This window comes from Pygocentrus nattereri, chromosome 1, assembly GCF_015220715.1.
Source record: "Pygocentrus nattereri isolate fPygNat1 chromosome 1, fPygNat1.pri, whole genome shotgun sequence".
NCBI classification, from domain to species: domain Eukaryota; kingdom Metazoa; phylum Chordata; class Actinopteri; order Characiformes; family Serrasalmidae; genus Pygocentrus; species Pygocentrus nattereri.
The window spans coordinates 41,641,612-41,664,976 of NC_051211.1; the positions used below are offsets into that span (position 1 = coordinate 41,641,612).

The 23,365-nt window shown below is 39.4% G+C and overlaps 1 protein-coding gene across 1 annotated transcript; it reads left to right on the plus strand.

Annotated features, from left to right (window-relative positions):
* The first annotated feature begins 16 nt into the window (after nt 1-16).
* Nucleotides 17-22,713, plus strand: mdfic (MyoD family inhibitor domain containing). The gene is made up of 5 exons (XM_017694023.1): nt 17-246; nt 553-731; nt 3,444-3,578; nt 15,849-16,157; nt 20,460-22,713. Exons 2-5 carry the CDS (start codon nt 638-640, stop codon nt 20,708-20,710), a joined length of 789 nt encoding a protein of 262 aa, XP_017549512.1. The 5' UTR covers nt 17-246; nt 553-637; the 3' UTR covers nt 20,711-22,713.
* The last annotated feature ends 652 nt before the right edge of the window (nt 22,714-23,365 follow it).

Below are 23,365 nucleotides of genomic sequence, written 5' to 3' on the forward strand. Positions count from 1 at the left end.
TTCAGTTCAACTTTCTCTCGCGCAGCTGCAGCGGACGGTGCTGTGACACAGCAACACTGACTGGACTTACTTTTCTTTTTAAACCAGTTCTCCCCCCGACATTTTCCAGGAAAGCTGTGTGAAACTTTGTGTATCTGTTGTTTGGCGCTGTGTGTGAAACTCGTAACAGGACGCGGTTGTGTTGGGGAGGAAGGATGGAGGGAAATCACACTTGAAGTCTTCTGGAGAAGCTGACATGTTTGATAGGTAACGACTCTGTCCGTCCGTCTGCGGGCTACTTTTCAATGCTGTCTGTGGCGTTTTAGCCGAAAGACGCAAACGTGACTTGTCACCATGTCACTGAGTTAGAAGTAGGTCTTTGTGAGTGAGTTGGTTGCATTTTAGGGAGGAGGGGAGAAGAAAACTTTCCACTAAGTTTTAACGACATTTTGTAGGCTGACGTCACTTTTCTCCTCAGAGGAGAAGTAGTAAAGTTAGCGCACTGAAACTGCTCCGTGCTCTCGGTGCAATGCTGGATCCGCAGACCCTTCACAGTTTGCGCTTTTCTGACAGGGTCGACGGCTGAGTGAAAAGGGGGGGAGGCTGTGTTTTCCCCTCTTCTCGGGTGTGTACAGTATCTCGACAAGAAGGCTGGCTCATGTCCGCGGAGACAGACTTGCCTCCGGAGGGGCCTGTAGGGCCGGAGAAGGAGCTGCAGCAGGAGACGAGTCTGCTTCTGGCTAACTCCCAAGGTGAGAGAGGTTTATTGGCTTTCCAAAAGCTTTAGTTTACACTTTGACGAAGTTTACATCAGGCCTGAGATGTCATGCTTCATTTCACTGCACATTAACTGCAAACCGTATAAGCAGGCCTGCTTTGCATGTAGGTTATGGTGTAAGCTTATTAGTATCTTATATTACATATTAATACAGTTTTGATGAATATGTACTTTCCTGAGTATTTTGGGAGTGTGACGTCTAGGATAAGTGCCCTACCTTTTGCTCAGTTACATCTTAGTAACTAACATTGAGTTGATCATGCTTTTTTCCTGCCTATGTCTGTGTTGTACTGGTGACAGCATCTGTACTGCTTTGCAACTGGTGTCATTAGTTTTAGACCAGAAGCAAAGCAGTAAAGACACTATCACCTGTATGAGATCTACTTAAACAGACAAAAAGCTGATCATGTTTTTTTATTTTAAAAGTATGTGACAGCATGTGTAAACGCCTGAGATCGCATCTGTACTGCTTTGCAATTGGTGTAATCAGTGTGTTTTAGAGTAAAAGAGCATAGAAATAGAAAAATATCGCTACGGAGAGCATATCAATATCATTGGGTATAGGTACTGAGCCAGTATTAGCAGAAAGGGAAGTAAGGAATAAATCCAATCCAAACCTGCCACAAGTTAGCAGGTAGCTGTGCATTTTGTCTGGTGGGGTAGGGTAGAGCATTTGAGCAGTCTGAGCACGATAGGCTACTTTTAGATACTCATCTGAAGTGAAGTGCGTCCATTAAAATAGTTCATTTTAAGGCTTAATAGTTTTTAAAAGAAATAATTATCTTGGTTTTGGCCTAACAAACTTCAGTTTCCACGCTGATGAATGTTGGATGTACTAGAGTTTCTCTGCAGTTCTGTAAGTTAAACTGTACTTTTGAATATTGTTTGCCTTGCTACTCTTAAACTTTGTTTTTTTTTGGAAAGAAGCTTTCACTTGAGTCATTGTTGCACAGAAGTAAAAAACCATCACCTGATTATAGGTTTAGGCAACACAACCCACCTCTGATTGATTATAGCTCCATTCATGGTATATAATTTGCTTTTAAAGCATGTATGTAAATTAGAGAGAGACATCTCTGGAAATTGTCAGTAACCAACTGAATATCAGCCTGCAAACTGATTTCATCAAAGCATGTTTGGGTGGTTGCCATTAGGGGTGATGACGTTTTCATTATTTCCCAGTAAGGATTGAGGGAGGCTTTGGTGACTATTAGCAGGAACCACTGCCAATTATAGTTTTTAATTAAGTTTCTAGTTGCTTGTGAGATTATCATATATAAAATAAGCTTGGCCTTTTTTTTAAAGCGCTGAACCGTTAACCATCCTATTTATACCAAGCATCATTACAGTACTGTCAAAAAATAGCAAAGTAGGACAAAGTAAGCAATCACAGGCATGGCTGGCAAATGGATTTTCGCAGGACCTTCAAAGCCCTGCAGTTAAGACTGGATTTCCCTCTCTGGGGACTGTATGTGCAGAGAATAGACCAATTTATTTCAAACTGTAATCACTAAATACTGTGATGCATCACAAGCCGCCTGTACTGTAAGTGTGCATCGATTCAGGGAGTCACAGTCTGAATAAAGGCTTTCCATAAATCAGCTCTGGGCTCTTATAAAGCCATATCCATCTCGGAAGCTAAAGCAACTGTAGCATGTCAGTCTTTTCACTTTGTCTTGTGTAATGAGCAATGCTCTGGGAAACACAAAACTAAAACAAATGCTGCCAGGAAAGAAGACATGTGCTGGTGCTGACTCATAGATACTTCATTCGCCTCACTGTGGATGTACGCAGCTGACCCAAAAACATGGCATGAGGAGAAACAAGACTGTATTCACAACATTGTACAATCGAAAGCCTATCATGGCATTTAAGTATGAGGAAGCATAAACACAGCAAATTCTGCCATGATGTGGTGAATGCTGTGCAAGTGTGTAATTTACAGGACTTACAACATCAATGACTAAGAGGTGTCCTTAATTACCTGTTAACTACAAGTGCAGGTTGAATGCTCATTAATGCTTGAAACGGATTTATGAACATCCTATTATGATTTTAATGATAAACCAAGCATGTATAAACTTTATGTATTCAGTTTGTGCTGAATAGGCTGCTTTTAAAACAATAGCAATAGGCTGCTTTAAAAGCAATAGGCTGATTTTAAAACAACAGGGTCATCATTGTAGGAATTTCAGATGTTTATCAAAGTTTAACATGTGTATACAGTGTATATTGTTTCAATGCTGACTTTGTGTCCTAACACTCTTGAAACTTGGTGTTTAAAAGTTGTGTTGTCCTTCTGTATGGCTTTCAGGCAGGTTTTGCCTACATACTTTTTCCAATTTAGATGAATGCTGTCTTATGGTTGTAAAAATGTTGGCAGGTATTTCGCAGCCGGGAGGAGATTTGAGAAAATGAGATCCAGAATTTTGGCCTGAGCTTCACCTGATCAGCCCACGCTGTTGTGCAGTAACTCGCCAAAGGAATCTGTTTTATCTGGCAAATTAAAGTTGCTCTTTCTGTTCTTAATGCTGAAGCAAGCCAGTCTTTAACCTGACCTCTTTGTTTTTGATTGCTTGGCTACCTTAAGTAAATGAGAACATTCTGTATGGTTAAATGATTGTGTTTGGCAAACGCATTTGGTGGTTTAGTTGAATTTGATCCATTTTAAAAAATTTTTTCACAGGCCCGTGTCAGAATGATGCCGATGAACCGCCCGACACCACAGAGACGAACAGACCTCCATCTTCCAGAGAACCCTCCACTGATGAACAGGAGGACATTTTGAGGGAAAACCACACTGATGGCGACCTTGTAAAAAGTTAGTGTTGTTTTGCAAATAAAATGTGCTTTTTTTTGCCTCTTCCAAGTGGAAATCTTTGGAAATCTATGGAAATCATCAGTTGTGAAAGTTTCCACTGACATCACACTGTGTTGCTCATAACATGATTAAAAATTGAAGTGACAAACCTAAAATCTTGAAATGAGTAACTACCTACTTTCCCTCATATGTCCTTCTTGTGCAAACTTCCCCGTGTTTCACTCTTCATCATTTCAAGACCTTGTAGTTGTTGAGACTGTGTTGTGAGTTTTGCTTCTACTCACTTAACACACACAAGGACACAACCTTATAATGCATTCATGCCTTGAACTACTTTGATGGAAAGTTGCAGCCGTTAGCAAATTTATAGTTGTGGTAAACTGTGGTTGAAGATCCAGGCTGTCAAAATGTGTGGAGAGATAAAGATTTTATCAGTCAAATACATTGCATATAAGAAGCAGATTCTGTATGATTCTGTCCGTTGTTAGAGATACTGTGCCCATAAACTACAAAGCATGCAAATTTTCTTGATCAGATCTTGCAGGGGTTTATCAGCATGGATATGCAAGTTTGTCAGCATCTTTGACGATGCTTATGCTTCTGGGAACTGGCACTAACGTTTTTTTTTGGTCAGGAAAACATATTGAATTAGTTTTAATCTTTACACTGTTTGCTGGTAATTGATTTTCAAACTTTTTAAACATCTATTTACTGATATTCTTTCCCTCAGGGTATATCTCTCTCAAGCGCAGAGTTTGATTATGCAAATTGTGGATATAAGCTCTGCACTCTGTATTCTTCTTTTGCGAGATAATTTTAAAGGCTACAAATAGTGTTGTCTGTTTTCTTTGATGAAGGCCTTAAGGAACCGAACTTGACTTTAACCTGTCTCTTCATTCTCCTGTTAAGTTGGATAATAGTTGACATTTCTCCACATGGTTACCCTGCCAAAGCCTCAGTTCAGAGAGCTGTGTGAGTAAGGATATCCCATTGTGGTTTGGCCTCAGCTGGCCTGTATATGCGAATCACAGTTGAAAACCTGCCGAATTGGAAAGCCTCTTACCTGGTAAAACGCTGCCTGCTTTGGGGGCTTGAACAGAGTGTAAACTGAATGACAGATTGCAGTGGGTCACCAAAGTTTTTGTGGTTGTAGCCGAGCCGTGTTAAGTTCATGTTAGGCTGGTTGTGGTGTTTTACAGATTTGCAATGTTTTTTGCTCATGTTTCATGCAAGTCAGTAAGCACAGATGGAAAAGATTTCTCATTCTTAAGTTGTAGTAGGAAATAATTAGGAAAACAAAGATTTGAGAGAAAAGTTGAGATTGGAAATTTCTCACCACTTGTTTTTGGAGGGGAAAATTATTGACACACCCTCTTCCCACAGTTCCTTTGTGTGGAGTGCAGCTTAGTGCAAGACGCCCATTCCATGCAGGATGCATTGCCAGACATTATCTCTCTCCGTCCGTCTCTCTTGTTTGTCTCTCACACACAGACTCGGCACTGACAAAATCTGACATCACCCTTATACACAGATGTGCTATGTATTTCACTGATAAAAAAACATAGCTGTCCACAGGCCACTGCTAAATCCCTGTAGCACTACTGATAGATCTTGCTATATACGGTCTTCACTTTTGTACAGAGAAAATCCCCTGACCTCCTTCTAAGTGAAACTTGAGAAGAGTTTTCCTTTATATAATTCCTCTGTTTTCTCAGAGGCATTTGGGCTGTCTAGTACCGCTAATAGCAACTGATTGCTTCCATCCATGTCGATGTTGCTGGATTGCTTGCATCTGACACAACAGCTCTTTGTTTCTAAGTTGTTAAACTTTCCAGCTTACTCCACTCCTTTTGCTCGTTTTCTCATATCTGTCTTCTTATTACGTTCACATGGTTGGTTGTTTATTCGTGGAACCAAAACAGAGTGATTCCTGTAGAGAATAACACATTTTAGAGACGTTCTCTTAAACAAATTCCTTTTTTATATCAACAGCAGGTGCTTTACTGCAGTGACCTGCCGCTGGATTTGTCTTGCATGTCAAGATGGGTTTCTGGGTTTCTGCTTTAATCTGTGCTGTGATTGATCACATTCCATTGCAGATTGCACTGCCAGTGCATAAGACTGGGAAAGGTGGTAGTCCTTTGGGAATGTCACTGGACTACTTTTGAGACTCTTCATATAATGATGATAGCAGCCAAATGTCTGCATTGAAGATGTGCTCCAGCATATGTGTCAGGTTGTAAAACGTAAAAGGGGCTGTCAGCAAATTGATGATGATGGAAAGGGCTTTAGCTTTGTCTGACAGCGTGCCTGAGGTATGGAGAGTGAGAGAGCTGGAATGGCAGGCACTGCAGTGATTGGTGTGGGAAGTTCACCAATCAGACTGTACGATGTGATAATTAGAATTCTCATGTCTCGCAGTAGAACAGGAAATCAATAGGAAATCACTTGACTGACCACTTTATAGTAGTTTATCTTATTTCCATTTTAATTTCCTACTGGATGGGATTCTCTCCCATTCTCTGCATGGGGTGGATGACTCACTTGTTCAGGATGTGTCTTCTTTTGGGTGATGGAGATCACCACACCTTATTTATCTCATTTTGGATTTTTGTTTCAGACTGATGGCTCATAAATGTGGGTAGACCTTTTTCTCTACTCTCTAAATACTCTGAGTTATAGAGTGTTTCCTTATTGAATAGTATGCAAACACTTTCAGAAAACTAGCAAAACAGTGATTTAATACATGAAATATCACCAGTTTTTTCACTGATAATTCACTGCTGTACTAGATGCTTACTTCTTGCATTCTGTCAAGTATGATAATATCCACTTCCAGCATCATACAATGCTTACTACATGTCAGAAAATAAAGTACTGTGCTTTTTAATGGATCATATTCTCCCTACAAACCTGGTTCATAATTTTTAACAATTATTTTAAATACATTTTCTTGAGACCACATTCATTTCTCACCTTTCTCTGTCAGCAGTGGTGTTTTGTGTTGTATTGTCTGTCCTGTGATTGTGTTTCCATGAATTTTGTATGTGATAATTAGTGATTGTTAATGCAGCCATGTCTGAAAAAGGTTAGCAGCCTTGTAAGGCATCAGGGATACGATTGTGACTTTTACTTTTTGAGACCTGTGGTCGCTCAGTAAGAAAGTCCTAGGGTCAGTTAAAGAGACATAGTCTTCTGAAAGGTATTTTTACTGTCCAGGTGTTTGTGTTGGGTGGAATCCCAGCGAGATGTCATAATTTGTTGAGCTGTTAGCCTAGCAGGTGAACTGCAGCAGGTTGCATATGATGTGTCCCAAGCAATTCTGAAATGGCTATGTTTTTGTTTGATATCTCTAGTTTCTATGACCATTTAGGGGAGTGTGTTCAATGGTAGTTTAGACATAGTCATTCTGGATTTTTTGGTAAGGGCACAGTGATGTTTTTCTTGGCCAGTTTCGTTTGGAAAAATTTTAAGGTAGGAATAGAATCTATTAAACTTTTCATGGTAAGTTAGAGTGGACAGGTCTAATGCAGATCAGACCCTGTTATTTACAAAATTGTTCCGAAAGCTGACCCACATTTTCCTTATTAATTTCAGGATTTTTTTTTTTTTTTGCATTTTTGATTTCTTTATTACAGCAAGCAAAGGATTTTGTAATTGTAGCCCTTTTAATGTCCAAACATGTAATCAAAACTGAGCAAATTTATTGTGGAAAAAATTTATTAAAATACAGAAAGACTATAAAAGCAAAGTAAGAGGGAAGCAGTTTTTCCTGTGTATTTTGATCACTTTAATCTTAAAGAATGGCTTCATTCTTGTTACACAAGATTCTAATTTTATGTCTGATCATGTGTCTCCAAAGCAAGAGCCCATTAGAACAGAGGGCTAATTTTCAAGTGATTACTTCTCAGTGGGTCATGGAATCAGAAACGGTATAAATAGGGTGAAATGCTAGCTCAGGGGTTGATTAAAATGGCCATTGTGGTTCTACCTCTGTGGTAATTATTTTCTCATTGTCTTGGATTCATATGGAAAATTTTCAAGCATTTTAATTAGCTTTTTTACTAGCGCTAGGGCCTTTTCAAGGAATTTCCGTATTGTTCAGTTATCTCACACCTGTGTCCATGAACATTTTGGAACATTGGGCTTTTCTCAAAAATTGCCCAATAATATGTAACCCCATTGCCTGTGGTGATCAGACTGAATTTGATTTTATTCCTTTTAATCAAGTCAAGCACATTGTAAAGAAACATGTACATTGGAGTCTATGGAGAGCCAGTACTCTGGCAATCTTAATGCCACTCTTTAGCTTTACAGCATCAGACCTAGCCCAGCTTTACTAGCATCCCAAATCCTCTCCACACAACATAGTGGGATGGTGCCTTTCACTGAGGGGAAAAAAAGAAAAAACACTTCAAATGAGAGTAGAGCAGGGGGGATTACTGGCCTTCTAACAGGGTTTTGGCTTCAACATTAAGGTTAAACCCCTTTTCTATTACCAGGATCTCTGGTGATGTGGCCCCCTCTGGCCCTGTGTGTTTGCAGGTTCACTGCCTCTCCGCTAGGTCATTCAGTCAGCCCTCTGATCACTGGGGGGTGACCAGGGAGCCGAAGACTGACTCCATTCAGCTCCAGCGCAGACGGCGCTCCCCGCCATGGCTAAAAATCGATACGGCCGTCTCCCGTTAAAAAGCCACTCAGAGGCAGACGAGCACCTCTGTCCTTTAGCCTGATTTTCAGGCTTAAGGTCTTGATTGGCACACCAAAGCCAGAGCTCACTGACCCACAGCTGTCACATTAGTGCTGTTAATGTTAGAGATTGATACTGAGCAAATAAAGGAACCATGTCTATAGATATTTTTTATGAACTCTTCAGGCCCTAGTGGATTGGAGAGCAGTACTTCTTCCACAGTTCTCCTGCTTTTTTTTTTTTTTTTTTTTTTTTTTTTTGCTTCTGACACAAGACACATTATGCTCGGTTTTGATTGTGAGGCCTGCAGGAGATGCATGGCACAGTTGGATTTTTCAGCCCAGTTTGTTTTTTTGCGAGATCTCAATTCTGTATGAAATTTTTGGCGGAATCTGTGAGTCATCTGTGTAACTGAAACTGAAAATACATCCCTCCTCCCGCTCCTCCCTGCCTCACGTCTGTGTTGCTGGGTTTTGTTTTGAGTCGTTCAGGAGGCAGGGTGGAGCACACTCGGCGCATGCAGCCTGGCAGCTGCCCCAGGCCTGGTCTGAGTCACGTCATAATTGATCTTTTGAGAAAATGTGGTAGCTGTGTAAAAAGTCTAAATCTGTACAAGATGTGCATTTTATAACTGCAATCATGAAGAAGTTTTGCATTTACTGCATTCCTCTGTTCCCCCAGGCATAGAAATGCATTGGAAGAAAGGGGACTGAAATTGGACTTGTGAAGAATTAAGGTGAAGGAAAAACCCTAAGTACCAAGCTGATAATCTCAACTTTTTCTCCCGGTGTGTTCTTGGGGCCTCTTCAATTAGCATTGTGATGATGATGGCACAACAAAAAAGAGACTTCAGAGCCTGGATTCTGGCTCTTGAAAACCGAAAGTGATTTCTCTCATACGAATGTCATTTGCTGCAAATTCTCTCTCATTGAATGAGGTAATGATTTCTATAGCAGTTAGACATGTTAATCACAGTAAATACAGTTTGGAAATCAAAGAATGATTGATGATTGCCTCCACTTCCCCTGAAGCGGCAAAAGATTTCTTCCGCAAGAATCTTTGCTCTTGTCTTTCAAGTTGCTTTCTCCACTGTAAAATGTAATTAAGCAGAACAAGGTCCGAAGGGGTTATTTTTTTCCACTCAATCAGCAGCCAAATTACCAAATTTGAAATTAGTAAATCCCAGGCGCCTGGCTCTCCTTGTCATTGTTAAAGGAGGAGAGAGAGGCAGACAAGCGCTGAATGAGTGTGAATGAGGCTGACTTGGAATATCAAACATTTTCTAAAGTGTCAGGCCTCTACAGCAGGTTTCATTTGGAGGACCACATTTAAATGATTTTCACAGAAAATTAAAAGTATTATGTGGCACAAAACAGCTGAGTAATACTGACAGCCTCATCTGGTAGAAGTGGGAGTGGAATAAGATGTGAAGGAGTGTTTCTCAGAAATGAGATATTGTGTGTGGTGCTGAAAAGAGGTGCTGTATTGGACTCATCACAACTTTGTTGTATGATATGTCCATTCATCTGACTTCAGTGACAGTGAAGGAAATGCACTTGAATCAAAGAAACACAGGAAGATATTAAACGATGTGATATACGTACAGCTTAAGGAGTAAATTCTTAGTTCTCATAGCTGCTTGGAACAGTAAGCAATGTGTACAATCCTTTTATGTCATTGCTGTCATAGCAAACCTTGCATCTCTCAGATGGTAACTGTGTAAGGTTTTTTTAATTGGAAGATGTAGCGTTACTCAGGACAACAACAAAAAAAATCATGCTAAAATATGGTGTCTGTGCTGCTGCGAGTCACCCTGTAAAGCTTGGAGTAATTAACTGAAAAATAGAGGTGTTGGTCAGATTATTTGAGTTTTTGGACCACGCCATATGGCTTTATGTGTCAATGTCACATACACAGGATCAGAAAGAAAGTCTGGTTTGATATTTAGGTCTCATATGCAAGATTACACTGATGAAGAAATGATGACAATAGTAGATAATTCACTCATGTCATGATCTTTGCCAAGGTTTGACCGAGTTCTCTTTGAATACACTTTCATTGAATTCATCTCCTCGGGGTGGGGAGCCCACGTTACAAAATGTTCTTCCGCATGTCGCGTGCACATTTCCACGCTACACATACCCACCAGAGAGGTCGCCAAATCACCAAAACTTACATAGTGTAGCTTTTAAGTTTAATTGTAAATGTGTTCACCTATTATAAAGTTCACAAATGTAGGACAAAGGGGCATCTGACATCGGTGTAAACTAACTAAAAATAGGCTTAGGAGGTCTTCACATGACAGTGAGGATATGTGACCATTTTATTGTGTGTTTTTGAGAATGTCAGTGTGTCATGGCAGAAATAGATAGCTTTCTTTCTCCTCTAAACCCACTGCTCAATAAAGGAAGTCCTTGCCACAGAGTTGGAAGGTCGACCCATAAATGAGCTTTGATGTGCCGAAGGAAATTTTCAATCAGACTCGCATGTAATAATATTCATTCTACATTTTCTGCACCATAATTCCCCCTAGTTTTGTTACTATAAATATAAGAGGAGATATATAGTTTCTAATGAAAATGCATATCCCTTTGGATTGAAAGGTGTGAGCATGCCATAGTTGTTTATTTGGAGGAGAAATGCCACCCCAGGCTGTTTTTGTAGAAGACGGAAAGCTCTGCTGGTAGGTCACTGCACATTTACAAATTAGCATTTCAATCAGGGAGCCAGGCCCACAGGAGCATTAATGAAGTATTTATATTATGGCAATATTATGAAACACGTCACCAAAGGAGGACATTGAAATCCCATTCTTCAATCTAGAACTTCCCTCAGACTTTTCAGGCAAAGAAATAAATTGTTTTGAAGTGCCTGTATAGTAAAGCTAAATTAAGAGTATGTATTTGCACGTTAATGCATCAATTTGAAGGTCACTTCTTTGAAGATTGCTGTGGCACCACGCAACAGTAGAAATAGTCACACAAGTAAGACCTTTTTGTCTTATTTTTTGTGATGGATGTTGCAATAACCTCCAATAAATACAAAAGCATGGTGTGATTCAGTAGTAATTATTTCCATCTTGTAGCTCATTCAAACAAATGTGAATTCTGCATTTCATTTGCTATGATGTTTAACAACTTTGAAGAAAGAATGCATTTGAGGAAAAATGATTGTATACAGTATGTATAGTGAATTTTGTCACTATATTCTATGAGATAAGCTCCAGGCCTGTTATTTTGGTAGAGAAGGTCAGCATGTCCAGCATATGCTGCTAGTTACCATTACCAGGTACCAGTTAATCATGCTTGTCTTGGAAAATTGGCTGCTTTTGGCCTGACTCATCTACAGGCATTTCACAAGCTTCATGTTAAATTTTACCGCTTATGTCATTGTGACAATGTTATTGATAATAATGGTAATATCTGAACCTTGTATGTTATATATATATTTTATATCAAAATTGCGATTTCTATATAAAAACAGTATTTTTGCCACTTTTGTGTCAATTCTTGACATCTAAACAAGGAGAAAAAGTTCAGTTGTACACCCTTGCATGTAAGTGATGAAATGAAAATCTGAAATTTGTTTTCATTGAAACCTGCACATAAAGTTTTAGATTTTTAAAAATTCTGACAAACAAAAGTTATGACAAGTACAATGAAGTATAAATTTCCAAGATTCTGCACAAAGTCATTATTCAAATTTAAACGGATTTTTGCCATTTTTATCCAAAAAGGTCATATTTTTAGTCTCATCTTCCATTAAAGCTCCTGCTGCACAAATTCAGTGTGCTTATCAAAGGCTTTTGCAGGAACTTGTGGAATCCATGCCAGCTCGAGTGCACACTGCCAATAAATTCTGAAAGTCATGTAAGCACTTTATATAACATATAGTATATGTTACTATAATAGTAGAATCTTTCATTTGTAATTAAAAAAAATTACATTACACCAGACACAACACACCCACTGTATGTAATTATGTAATTTGGACAGTATATCTCTTGACTTAAGTTAATACAAGGTTTTATTTACAGACTTTGGGACTGAAACACCCCCAGCTACTCTGGATTTGACTACACTTTTCAAATAGTCTGCTTTGGTCTGTTATTTTAGTTGTGTACTGTCATACATGGTGTTTCTTTGTTCCTAGTTAAGGTTTTGAACTATTAAGCTATGATGATATGAAGAGGTCACAAGCAAATTACTGGATGGTCCACCTTAATGAGCAGTCTGATTCCTTCAGCAAACAAATCCATGAACACAATATAATATCATGTAGATGCCAAAATACAGGGACCATCCCCCTAGTGCGACTCTCTTTTTACTCTAGACTTGCCACTAAGACTAGTGCAAATGAATGTGTGTACCTGCCTTGTCTCACCTCCTACATCCTCCCACCTGACCGTTTTTTTTTTTTTTTTTTTTTTTTTAACACAGCCTTGTTTATGCTGCTCCTGGCCGTTGATGTTCATACATATTCGTTCTTGGGAGGTCTGCGACGCTCTCCCTCTGTGTCTTTGGGGTACAATTTTGAATTCTTCCAGCGGAGCTATTTTCTGTGACACAAAAGCGAGGGGTGTTTATCCACAGTTTTACATAGAGAGCGGTGCAGCCGCACTGGCGGCTCTCTCCAGGCGCCTCGCTGCACGGTCCCTGTGTGGGGTATCCGCCGAACACACGGTGACAAATGGCAATTATATTTGTGTGTTCTTCATGAATCCATCAAACACTGGCCTTTTAAAAATGCTCCCAGGATATTTCAGCCTGTCAGATACAGGGGACCAAATTGGGATGCTGCTTAGACAGTCAAGAAGCACTCACCCCCAGTTTGCCTGTGATGTGTTTGACAGAGTGTGTAGAGGAATACCATGTATTATTCAACTACAAATGTACACTCTCAACAGTTGTTGATGTGTTGGAAACAGAGCGGTTAGAAGTCCAATTTGAGCTGTTTTTCCCTGTCCTTCTACTTCCTCCACCATAACATGGTGTTTTAATGCAACCTGTCAACTTGTATACAATCACAGTTTTGAGGATGCTACATGTTTTTCTGGTTAGCTGCATCTCTTCAATTTTAATCACCTATTATACTTTAAAACCTAAGGCATTATTCATGTTTTATCTAGGTGAAGCTTGTTTCATGCCTTGCCCTTCTTATATTGCTTCTGGGTGTCACATACACAGGGTTATATTGATATGCACTAGACACTGTTCCTGTTCTTGTACTGTGTAGTTTTGTTATACTTACTCCGGCTAGTTATTTGTTCGCAGGCTGTGTCTCTGTGCACATGTGCATGTATGTAACCTGTTCTTTGGCTGAGACAGTTCACAGACTTGTACTTTTTAGGTCATCCAGGGAATTGGAAACTTGAACTGCCACTTACGCTCTGGGTTTTTTTATGTGGTGGTTTCCTAATAACTATTTATGTCTTGTAAATTGAAAGCTTGACTTTTTTAAAAGCAGGAGGAAATTCTCTGTTGGATGCTGTTAGACTGATCATATTTGGATTGGTGTGTGGCCTGGTTGTGGATTACGTGGACAGATCAGAGGGGCTAGTGTGTTAAATATGCGTGTGGTGTACGTCTGTCCATAAAGCCCTTTTCATAAATTGCTGGAGCTGGCACAACTGCTAAATCATGGCACTAAGGCAGAATGATTTGGGGAAATATTTCATTATCATTGTGACAACAATTTAAATTGCAATTATTTTCTATTAATTAAAGGCCCAGGCCTGTTTTTTTTTTTTTTTTTTGGCCAAGAAGATCATAAAATCCACTTTTTCAGGGTTGAGGCTTGATAGCTAAACTTAGTGTAGCAGACTGCTAGTTAGTTTTAGTTGTGATGCCACAGCTAATGGGTGTTCGATGCAACATGTTTGCCATGCTCTCTTGGTGCTATTTGAGCCATTCCTAATTGTGCTTTGTTAGTATCAGTGTAGGTAAGAATTGGCAGTGACCCAAACACAACAGTGTTGAATATTTGTGTCAAGTCCTCCATCTGTCTAAATTACATACACAAGCAAAGTTAGAACTGATTCTTTTCTAGCTTCGTCAAGAGTTTGAAGTCAATTTAAAACACGAATAACTGAACTGCATAGAATATTAGACAGGAGCTCATTGAACACGCTGTCTGTTGGATGTTCCCAGCTTGTAGATGGATACAGAAGGTTGGCCCCAAACGTCTATATTTGTTTGGGAGAGCACGCATGTAGATTGGCCGCAGGATGAAGAGCCAGGCACTGCCTGTGTTTAATTGCATTGTTTTACATTTACATTCCTGTCAGAGATCTCCCTCGGTGATGTGTTGTTAAAAAGCAGTGGGCTGGATTTTTCCCCTCTTGTTAACAATAATTGCACTTGTTGGTGTTCTCACAAAAAAAAAAAAAAAAAAAAAAAAAAAATCAAGAAAAAAGGGGAAAAAAAACTGAACTGACTGTTCATGTCTCCTCTGAAAAGTTCAGGTGTTTTGCAAATTAACGCTTTGCTACAAGCTGTCACAAAAGTTGGTCTGTGATTACTCTCGCGTGGGTTGCTACCTTATACAAGTACGCAAGGCAAATCGCAGAGTTTGAGGAAAGAAAAACAGTGAAACCTAGAAATGTACAGAAAAAAAGCAAAAAAATGAATAATTCAAAGGAGCTCAATAAGTGAGTGTGGGGCGGCTCGTTCTCTGATGCAGATGGAGAGGGAGACAGTGCTCCCAGTAGAGCTGAATTCGCAGGAGCTCTCACTGCTGAAAATGCCACCGCTCCTGTTTCATCAGATAGGGCGGCCCATTCCAGCACCTCCTCACGCCTGTCACACGTGTGAAGACTGCAAGAGCCAGAGCAGAAAGGCGGCATGGGCTTTATGATGAGGAAAGACAGGGAGGAAGACTGAGTCACACCTCCAAAATGGGCTGACCTCTCTGATAATGGATCATAGCCAACATATCCTTTCTTTCAGCTCCTGGTTTCTCAACTCCAGTCCTGGGCACTAGAACTGAGCCGTATGGACAGATTTCCGTATTGCTACTTATTGCGATTGAGGCTGGGTAGTTTAAGCAACTTCATGATGTGCTACACATCGCCATACATGCATCACAATCTGATGTCATACAATGACAAAACACGTCAGATATACAACACACATTGCTGGTTAGTGTTTACTTTAAAATCTGTTTTGAGACAGTAATAATGAATAAATCGGTAAATACATTACATAAATAAATACTGTTGAGGAGAATTAATGAATGAACGGGAGATTCAAAGTCCTTACTAATAGATCACACATTTTATTATGAGTTGTAAATGCTGATCCCTCACACAAGTACAGTATCCTGTGAAAATATCCCAAATTCGTAAATATCAATACAGCCATCACTGTTCCGATGCATGCATTGCTACGTTTGTCCACAACATATTGCTGTATGAAATATGTAGTTGGTGAATCAGCTCTGTCATCAGGCAGTTTTTAAAGGTTAAAGTTTAAAGCTGTTATGTCATGATCCCAATCAGAAAAATAGTTCTTTGATTCAGAAGAGACTCTGATGTCACAACAATCTCACCCCACCCACACTCTCTCTCTCTCTCTGTCCAGCCCAACCTAAGCCGCTGCCTCACCCAGCAGCATGTCTACAGCAGCCCACTGAGGGAGACGCTGCCAGGCTGCACAATGGCCTTCATGCAGGGCTGAGTAATGGTCACAGAATGCCCCGTGGGGGCACACAGCCTGCAACTGCTGGCGGCGCCGCCACCGCTTCTCTATGTGAGTGCAGAAAACACCCGTCTCCTGTCTCTCAGCGCATGCAGAACAAGCTCCGCTCCAGCCTGTCCGTCAACAGCGACAGCAGCAGAAGGAGTAAAGGCAGTTCCACGGGTTCACACAAACCTGGATCCACTCCAGAGGGTAAATAATACCACACACACATATGTACTTGCACGTTCCTTGCATGTATTTCTCTCCAAGCCTGACTAAAACAAGCTTAATCAACAATTTAATGCATTTACCAGTGACATTTCTTAATTTACTTCACAAGCACCATCATAGGAAATTGTTATTTATATGGCCACATTTTTTGCCCACGAAGAAAAAGGTAAAACCGCATAAGATCATCCAAAAAGTAGCTAGCACATTGTCAGAAATGATGATAAGGTGAATGCTGTAATGAAGGAGCTCACAAGTGCATTAGTAATGGTCACCAAGGTGTGACCTTTTAACAAGGCTGTGGAGAGTGGGGGGCCTGCCATGTGTCAACCCCACCTCTGCATGGGCCCTCGCTTTCCTATCTGAAAGTGTCCCCTCATTAAGAGCTGCTCTGTGGCTCTGCAGCCCACACCTCTGCCTATTCCAGCCTGTCCTCCTCAGTTCACACATACACCACGCTGTCTATCTGCACTCCCTTTCGCTCAGCTTTCTTCAATACTGTCTTTTATACTAATGCTTCTTATACTCATAGAGCATGTGTCCAGGCTGTAATTATATATGTCAGCCTTTAATTTCACCTCTCTTATACTAAAAGAGCATTTGTCCAGTTTTGTCCACTATTGTGAATTTCATATTGTGCGTCACATGTTTAAATTGAGAAATGAGATTTAATCACTGCAGGTTGCTGCAGGCTTTTACTATAACAGTTAGATGATGCTAAAAAAAGAATGTTGTATGCATATCATGTCCCCACTGATTTGACAGAAGTGTGCCTCTTTCAATAGAATCATACTTTTAACTTCTTAATTGGTGTGGAAGGTTGAAAAAAAAAACAGTTCAATAAATCTGCCTCATTACTGCTTTTGTTTCTGTTATTTGTTGAATAGTATTCTAAATCAATATGTTCTCTCTCAAGCATTTATTTCCCCCTGGAAAACAGCAAGCTGTTGTGTTTTAATGTTTACATGGATTACCATAATCTGTTTGCCTGTGAAATTAGCTTCTAAACAGCCTGCAAAGTAGAAGAATAAAGCATTACAAGAACTCCGCTTGGGGTTTTCTGCTTTTTGTGTTCTTGGCTCACGTCTCTGGCACTAATACTCGACTGTGATAACAGCAGCGCTGCTGGAAAGTCATCTAATTGAGAGATCTTTTGTTCTGTGGGTAGGTTAGGACCTTGAGTGTGTTTGTGATGTAAACATGTGCTTATTTCTGTACTCTGACAAATTTAATGAAGGCAACAAAATCCACTGAAAAGCTTCTGTGGTTATTAGTCAGTATTTTGCGTTAGTGTATCCCCCCCAAATCCAACCAAACGTCTCTTGCAGCTTTAACTAGGGCTGCACAGCATCTCACTTCTGAATTGTTAGAACTGTTTTGGGCTTTATGCAATGATACCACAAAGGCTGAAAATGGAAATACAGTTGAATCTCAAAAATTGCCTTGTGTGCTTAATGAGCATGCTGAGTAATATTAGATGTTTAGAATCAGTCTTCTGTGTAGGGGTGGGCAGTATAAAGCTATCTGTCAATATCGTTGATACTTGAACACTAATCAACTGTTTGTTTCACCAAATTTTTGATAGTTGTTTTTTTTATGTGGCACAGCTGGCTCTTTTTGTCTGTCCCAATTATCAAATCTCAGAAAAAGTAAATATTGCAATGCATGTTGTGTAGCAAGAAAATGTCTTGTATTGATCCATATTTTTGATATACAGTCCACGTCTATGAATCACATGCATAGTGTGGCCTATCATTTGTAGTGATTATGCATCTCTGTCTATGTTACATGCAGTTATTGAGCGTCTGTCAATGTTTAGTCCTATTCAAGCATAATACTTTATGCATATTGTACAGCTCTAGCTTTTACCTACTTATTGACTACACATTAAGCACCACCCTAATGCATCCCCCCTCTCGCTCTCCATCCCTCACTCTCCTTCCCTCTCGCTGTCTGTCTCATTTGGTCTCTGAGGCAGCAGTCAGTCTTTCTTCATTTGAATGTTTTTGCACAGCTCACTGGTCTGTGCCTATTCCAGCTTGTTTTATGTCATGCTGCTCCTCTTTTTGATGTTGGCCTTTGGGCTTTTCCAGATGTCTTAAACTATTTCCTCTGAGTTTTTTGGCCCTCTCAGATTCTGGGCATCCTCTACGATGGCTGACATTAAGCATGGACACTCTCCTAGAGGTGATGTCAGTTTTGCGGTGGAGACGAGTCTGCCTGTCTCCTGTGTACATTACCCAGCCGCACATTTTTTAAGATTCTTAGTAATCGCTGCTGATAAATTATACATCTAAGGGAATGCATAAAACACTCTATAAATCTGTATCTAGAAATTATTTGTAAGAAAAAAGCTGTCAGTAAAAAGGTTCTTCTGGACAAATGTAACTGCTTGGATTTGGTTAAAGGAAACATTTAGTAATCTGTAAACAATGAGCACATGTGATTCGCTTGTGCATAGCAAGAATGTGCTAATTGTTTCAGTAGTTAAGACATGGTTAAGGGCAAAGCTCCATGCCTGCTATGCTGTCAAAACGTAATGCTAGATTTCACATTTCAGTCCGAGTTTGAATCTTCAAACTGATGCTGCATTTTAGCCTACAGTAGATCTGCATGCCAACACGTTTTAAAGTTCAAACAGTGTCCAGGCCGGATCGCTGCACTGCTGGTCAGCTCTGCCGCCTACAAAGACCCACTTTGATTAAACAAACATGAGCATTCAGCAGTCTTCAGGCTGAGCTTTCCTCTCTAAGCAGCTCCAGTCAGACTGAGGACTCTCCCTGACAGCTCACCGTGAACTGATGAAAGCCATGCAAATTTACTGTTTGGAATGATAGTAATGCATATCAAGCCCATTCCCCCCAAAAATCCATTCATTTGGCTCACAGTTAATTGCAGTTGTAAAGTGTAGGCTGTGTCCAGGCTGGCAGGGTGTTCTGCTAGTCTCTTAGATACTAGTTTTAGCACGCTGTGAGATGTGCCTCTGATGAAATGGTTTAGGAGTCATCATCTTTTTTTAATCTCTGTTCAGGAAAAACAAACCTGCACTTTTTTTAACTGCATAGCTGGCATACTCTTCCTTTACAACTCCAGTATATTATTTTTAATAAGCTACTAATTTTTTGTGCATCCAACAAAAAAAAGCATATACGGCAACTACTGATACTACTTTGATGTCTGCTGTGGGGACCTTTCATCAAATCTCATTTAACTATACATTTTCACGCTTAAGTCTGCTGCACATAATGTTAAGAACACAGTGCTGATTTTAACATGCATTAGAAAGCAACGTGTCTAATTGGAGTACTTTTTGCCGATCATGTGTTTAATGCCTTCTTCAAACTGGAAACAGAATAAAAGCCAGGTACGAGTAAATTTTGCAGAAAAGCTGAGTACAACAGTAATTTATAGTCATGTGCAACAACCCTATAAGAGGTTGTGAAAAAGGTTAAATGTTAATCAGGATTGAGAGAAATAGCAGCATTAGTGCAGCAATTTGCCAGTGAAAATCTTGGACACTGTTAATCAGCTTTGTGTGATCAAGCCTGTGCTTTTGCATGATGATGACCCCATTATTCACAAAGCTGCTAATCAACCCAAAAGTGGAATTCATTCTTTTGAATTTCTCAGATTCCTCCCATCTATTCTCCCTGCTTAGCTGCTCCCCTCCCTGCTCTCACACATGCCCACCCGCCCATACAGTTATGTTGTGATTGTTAAGTGATCTAATATGGCCAGTAATGCTAAGGAAATCTACATTTTTCTTAACTGGATTATTTGGGAATGTGGATGAAATTTCTCTGACGACCTTCAGGTCTGTTCCTTTCTGGCTGAGTCTTGCGTAAAGCTCTTGATTGCTGATGGGTTTTAAACCTTAGAATTTATGGTTCCAGTGATAAAAATGCATTTGTAATTTTGTGTCAACGATTTCTCAAACAGAACTCATTGAAACAAACAGCGAAATTCTTTTTAGATTTTAAATGTCCAGTAGATACTTGACAACATTATGCATTAATAAATCAGTATTGATTTTGATATTAACTTTTGACATTGAGACAACTGGAAAAAAGTAGAAAGGACAGACTTGAGTGGAATTACAGAATATAAATCAAAGGTAATATTTAATAAACAATATATAAATATAAGTATTATGCAATGTAATTTAAAAAGTATAACAAATCGACAGTAACAAATGTAGATTTCTAAGACTTCTTAGTCTCTTTTTGTATGAATGGAGCTTTTTTGTTTAGATGTTGAATGTTTTGTATGTTCCTGCTGGAGCAGACTGCTGTGTTCACTGCATCCTGGCCTGCCTGTTCTGCGAGTTCCTCACTTTGTGCAACATGGTGGTGGCTCAGGCATCCTGCGGCACCTGCACCTCTGAGGTCTGCTGCTGCTGCTGCTGCGCAGACGACCTAGGAGATGACTGCAACTGCCCCTGTGACATGGACTGTGGCATCATGGATGCTTGCTGCGAGTCATCTGACTGCCTGGAGATCTGTATGGAGTGCTGCGGTATCTGCTTCCCTACATAAGGCCCCAATCATCTTTTGCCAGAGCAGGCAGGGAGAGAAAGGGAGAGAGAGAAAGTGTCTGGATGTGAAATTATGCATACCTGTGCGTGTGTGTGTGCGTGTGTGTGAGCGCGTGTGTGTTAATCCACTCTCTCCAATGAAAAACGAGTCTCTGGCCTCAATGTGCTGGTCAAGCAGATGCTTTCCAAACTAAAAAGGACAAAATACATTACATATTCATGTAGAGGGAAATGTAAAAGACATTTATTGTTCTGTGTTGTCATGACTGTCAAATATGCTATTAACTCTTTTACTTTGAATAGTATTATTGGAGTCTGTCCTTTAACTATCATTTTATAGATATTATTTCCATAATTTCAGCCTTTTTTGCAGAGGTCTTTATGTCTTACTCGATCTAGGTTTTAAAAGTGATTTGCGGAATGCAGATGTTTAAGGAATACGAGAGCAGGCTTCAAATGACTTTGGCCTGCTCTGAACAACACTGTAATTTCCACAGAGACATGGCTCTTTCACACTGTCACACATTAAGGCTTTGTGGGTGTTATATGGGAGTCTTATTTTGGACTTTTTTTTTTTTCCTTTTTTTTTTTTTTTTGAAAACTGACGGCCTCTTTAAGGCTTTTTTTAAGCATTGTCTACTGTAGCTTGCTTTATTACAGGTCCATAAAGCCATAAAGTAACCTCTCCATAAAATTGAAGTTGGAAAATTGAAGTTATGACAACCAAAAGATCATCCAGGTCCTTCAGCAAGGTCATTCAGCTCTGGTCCTGCAGGTCTGGGGTCCATTGTCGTTTAATGATTTTCCTACTCAAACACTGTAGTCTGGAAAATCACAAAACTGTGCTGGACGCCAGCCTTCCAGGACCGGCGCTGAATTCCCCTGTGCTACAGAATGTTGTACTTTGGTGCAGTTCTTTTGTTCAAGTTTAACAAGACCTACTCCCATTAACATTCCATTCATCTCTCTGAAACATTACATTTATTACTGTATTTTCTTCATCTTCGTTAGACAGACCCTTGAATTTTCTTACACACTGTCTGTATTTTAATTACTATATAAGCTTGCCTGTTTAACTTCTGTTGATGCAACACCAAAGCACCTTCTTGTCTTCCCTAAAGTGCATATACTGGATTTATTATTCCAAAAAAAAGCCTTGAACAAGCATTTGAGGTTTTACTAGTCTAGATTAAATAATATAAATACGTTGTGATGCTGATAAACATTATGCTTTTTATATAGATACTTTTGGTACTGCATTTGTGTTTGTGAAATTTTCTGACTCATCTCTGCCATCGTGTTTATATGAATACTTGCTAAACTGCACTCCTCACAGAGGGATAAGATTGGAATCAGAACATGACAACTTTATTTGACCTCAAGCTTTTCAGAGCACAATTACAACTCAACTAAACTGTCCTGTTTCAGCTCTGAGCCAATGCAGGGTAAAACTCAGTGGTTGTTTGGACCAGATGCTGATTTCATAACCATTTTGTATTCTCTAGATACTCATTGTATCATCATCTGGTGCTTATTGTGTAGTCCTTTCAGTTTACTGTATCATTAGTAACCCTAATGGTTCCCAGTTTATTATGCACTTGAAAAGATGCACCTTTTTAAAACAAGACGAGTATAGCAAATCTGACGAATGAAAAATGTCACTCAAACTGGATGCAAGTGCCATAAACATGAAAATTTGCAAGAAATGTGAAATAATACTTTTCTTAGCTTTTGCATATTTATCCTTTTGGCCTTTTGTACTCTTTGCACAAACTGGGCTCAGTTTTCTGATGTGTCATAATGTTATTAAAGTGTATTGAAGTGATATTTGGCAGTATTTCACAGTAATTTACATTAACACATTCAGAAACCCCCTGTCCTCTTTTTGTTCATCCTTACAAAGACTTGTGTAACTTTTTGGAATATATGAGGCTTTGCTTTCTGTTTGTCCAGCAACACTATGATTTTTTTTCCCCAGAATAAACCAATATATGTGAAACCAAACCCTTTGTACTTGCTGGTTATGGAAACATTATGGAAGTATTTTATTTCAAGAAAGTACATATGATTGAAATGTATGAAGCTGTGAATTGGGTATCTTGGAGGGATGCCAGTTCTTTACTTATGAAAGCCTAAAGTGTGGAATTGGCATTTGAGATTGGTATAGATGGGTATACGGTATAAGATTCAGGTATAATACATGGCTGTAATATGTTTGCCAATATGAAAATATTGTGACTGATATTTGATTTTACAGAGCTAAACATTCTGACATTATTAGCTGGAAGAATTGATATGCTGAAAAATGAAGCATCCTCATGTACTCGCAGGTAAACAGTGCTTTACAGAATATTTGTCTTATTGTCAAGTAACAAATGACTCAGTTCTCAGTTGTTAGCTTTCTTTACCTCAAATAAACCGCAGAAATTCAAAAAAGTAGAAATAACATTACACATTTTGTTATTTTAATCATGATGCTGTTTTAGTAACTCACCTGCCTTCCTTCCTGTAATAGAAGCAATTCGGTGATGACTGCAAGTAGTAGCGGGCAGAATTATAACAAACTATTTGAATCACACAAAAAAAATTCTGATGGTTTCACTATCATGGGTTATATGATGTGTTTTCAAATAAAACAATTTTAGATGCTAAAGTA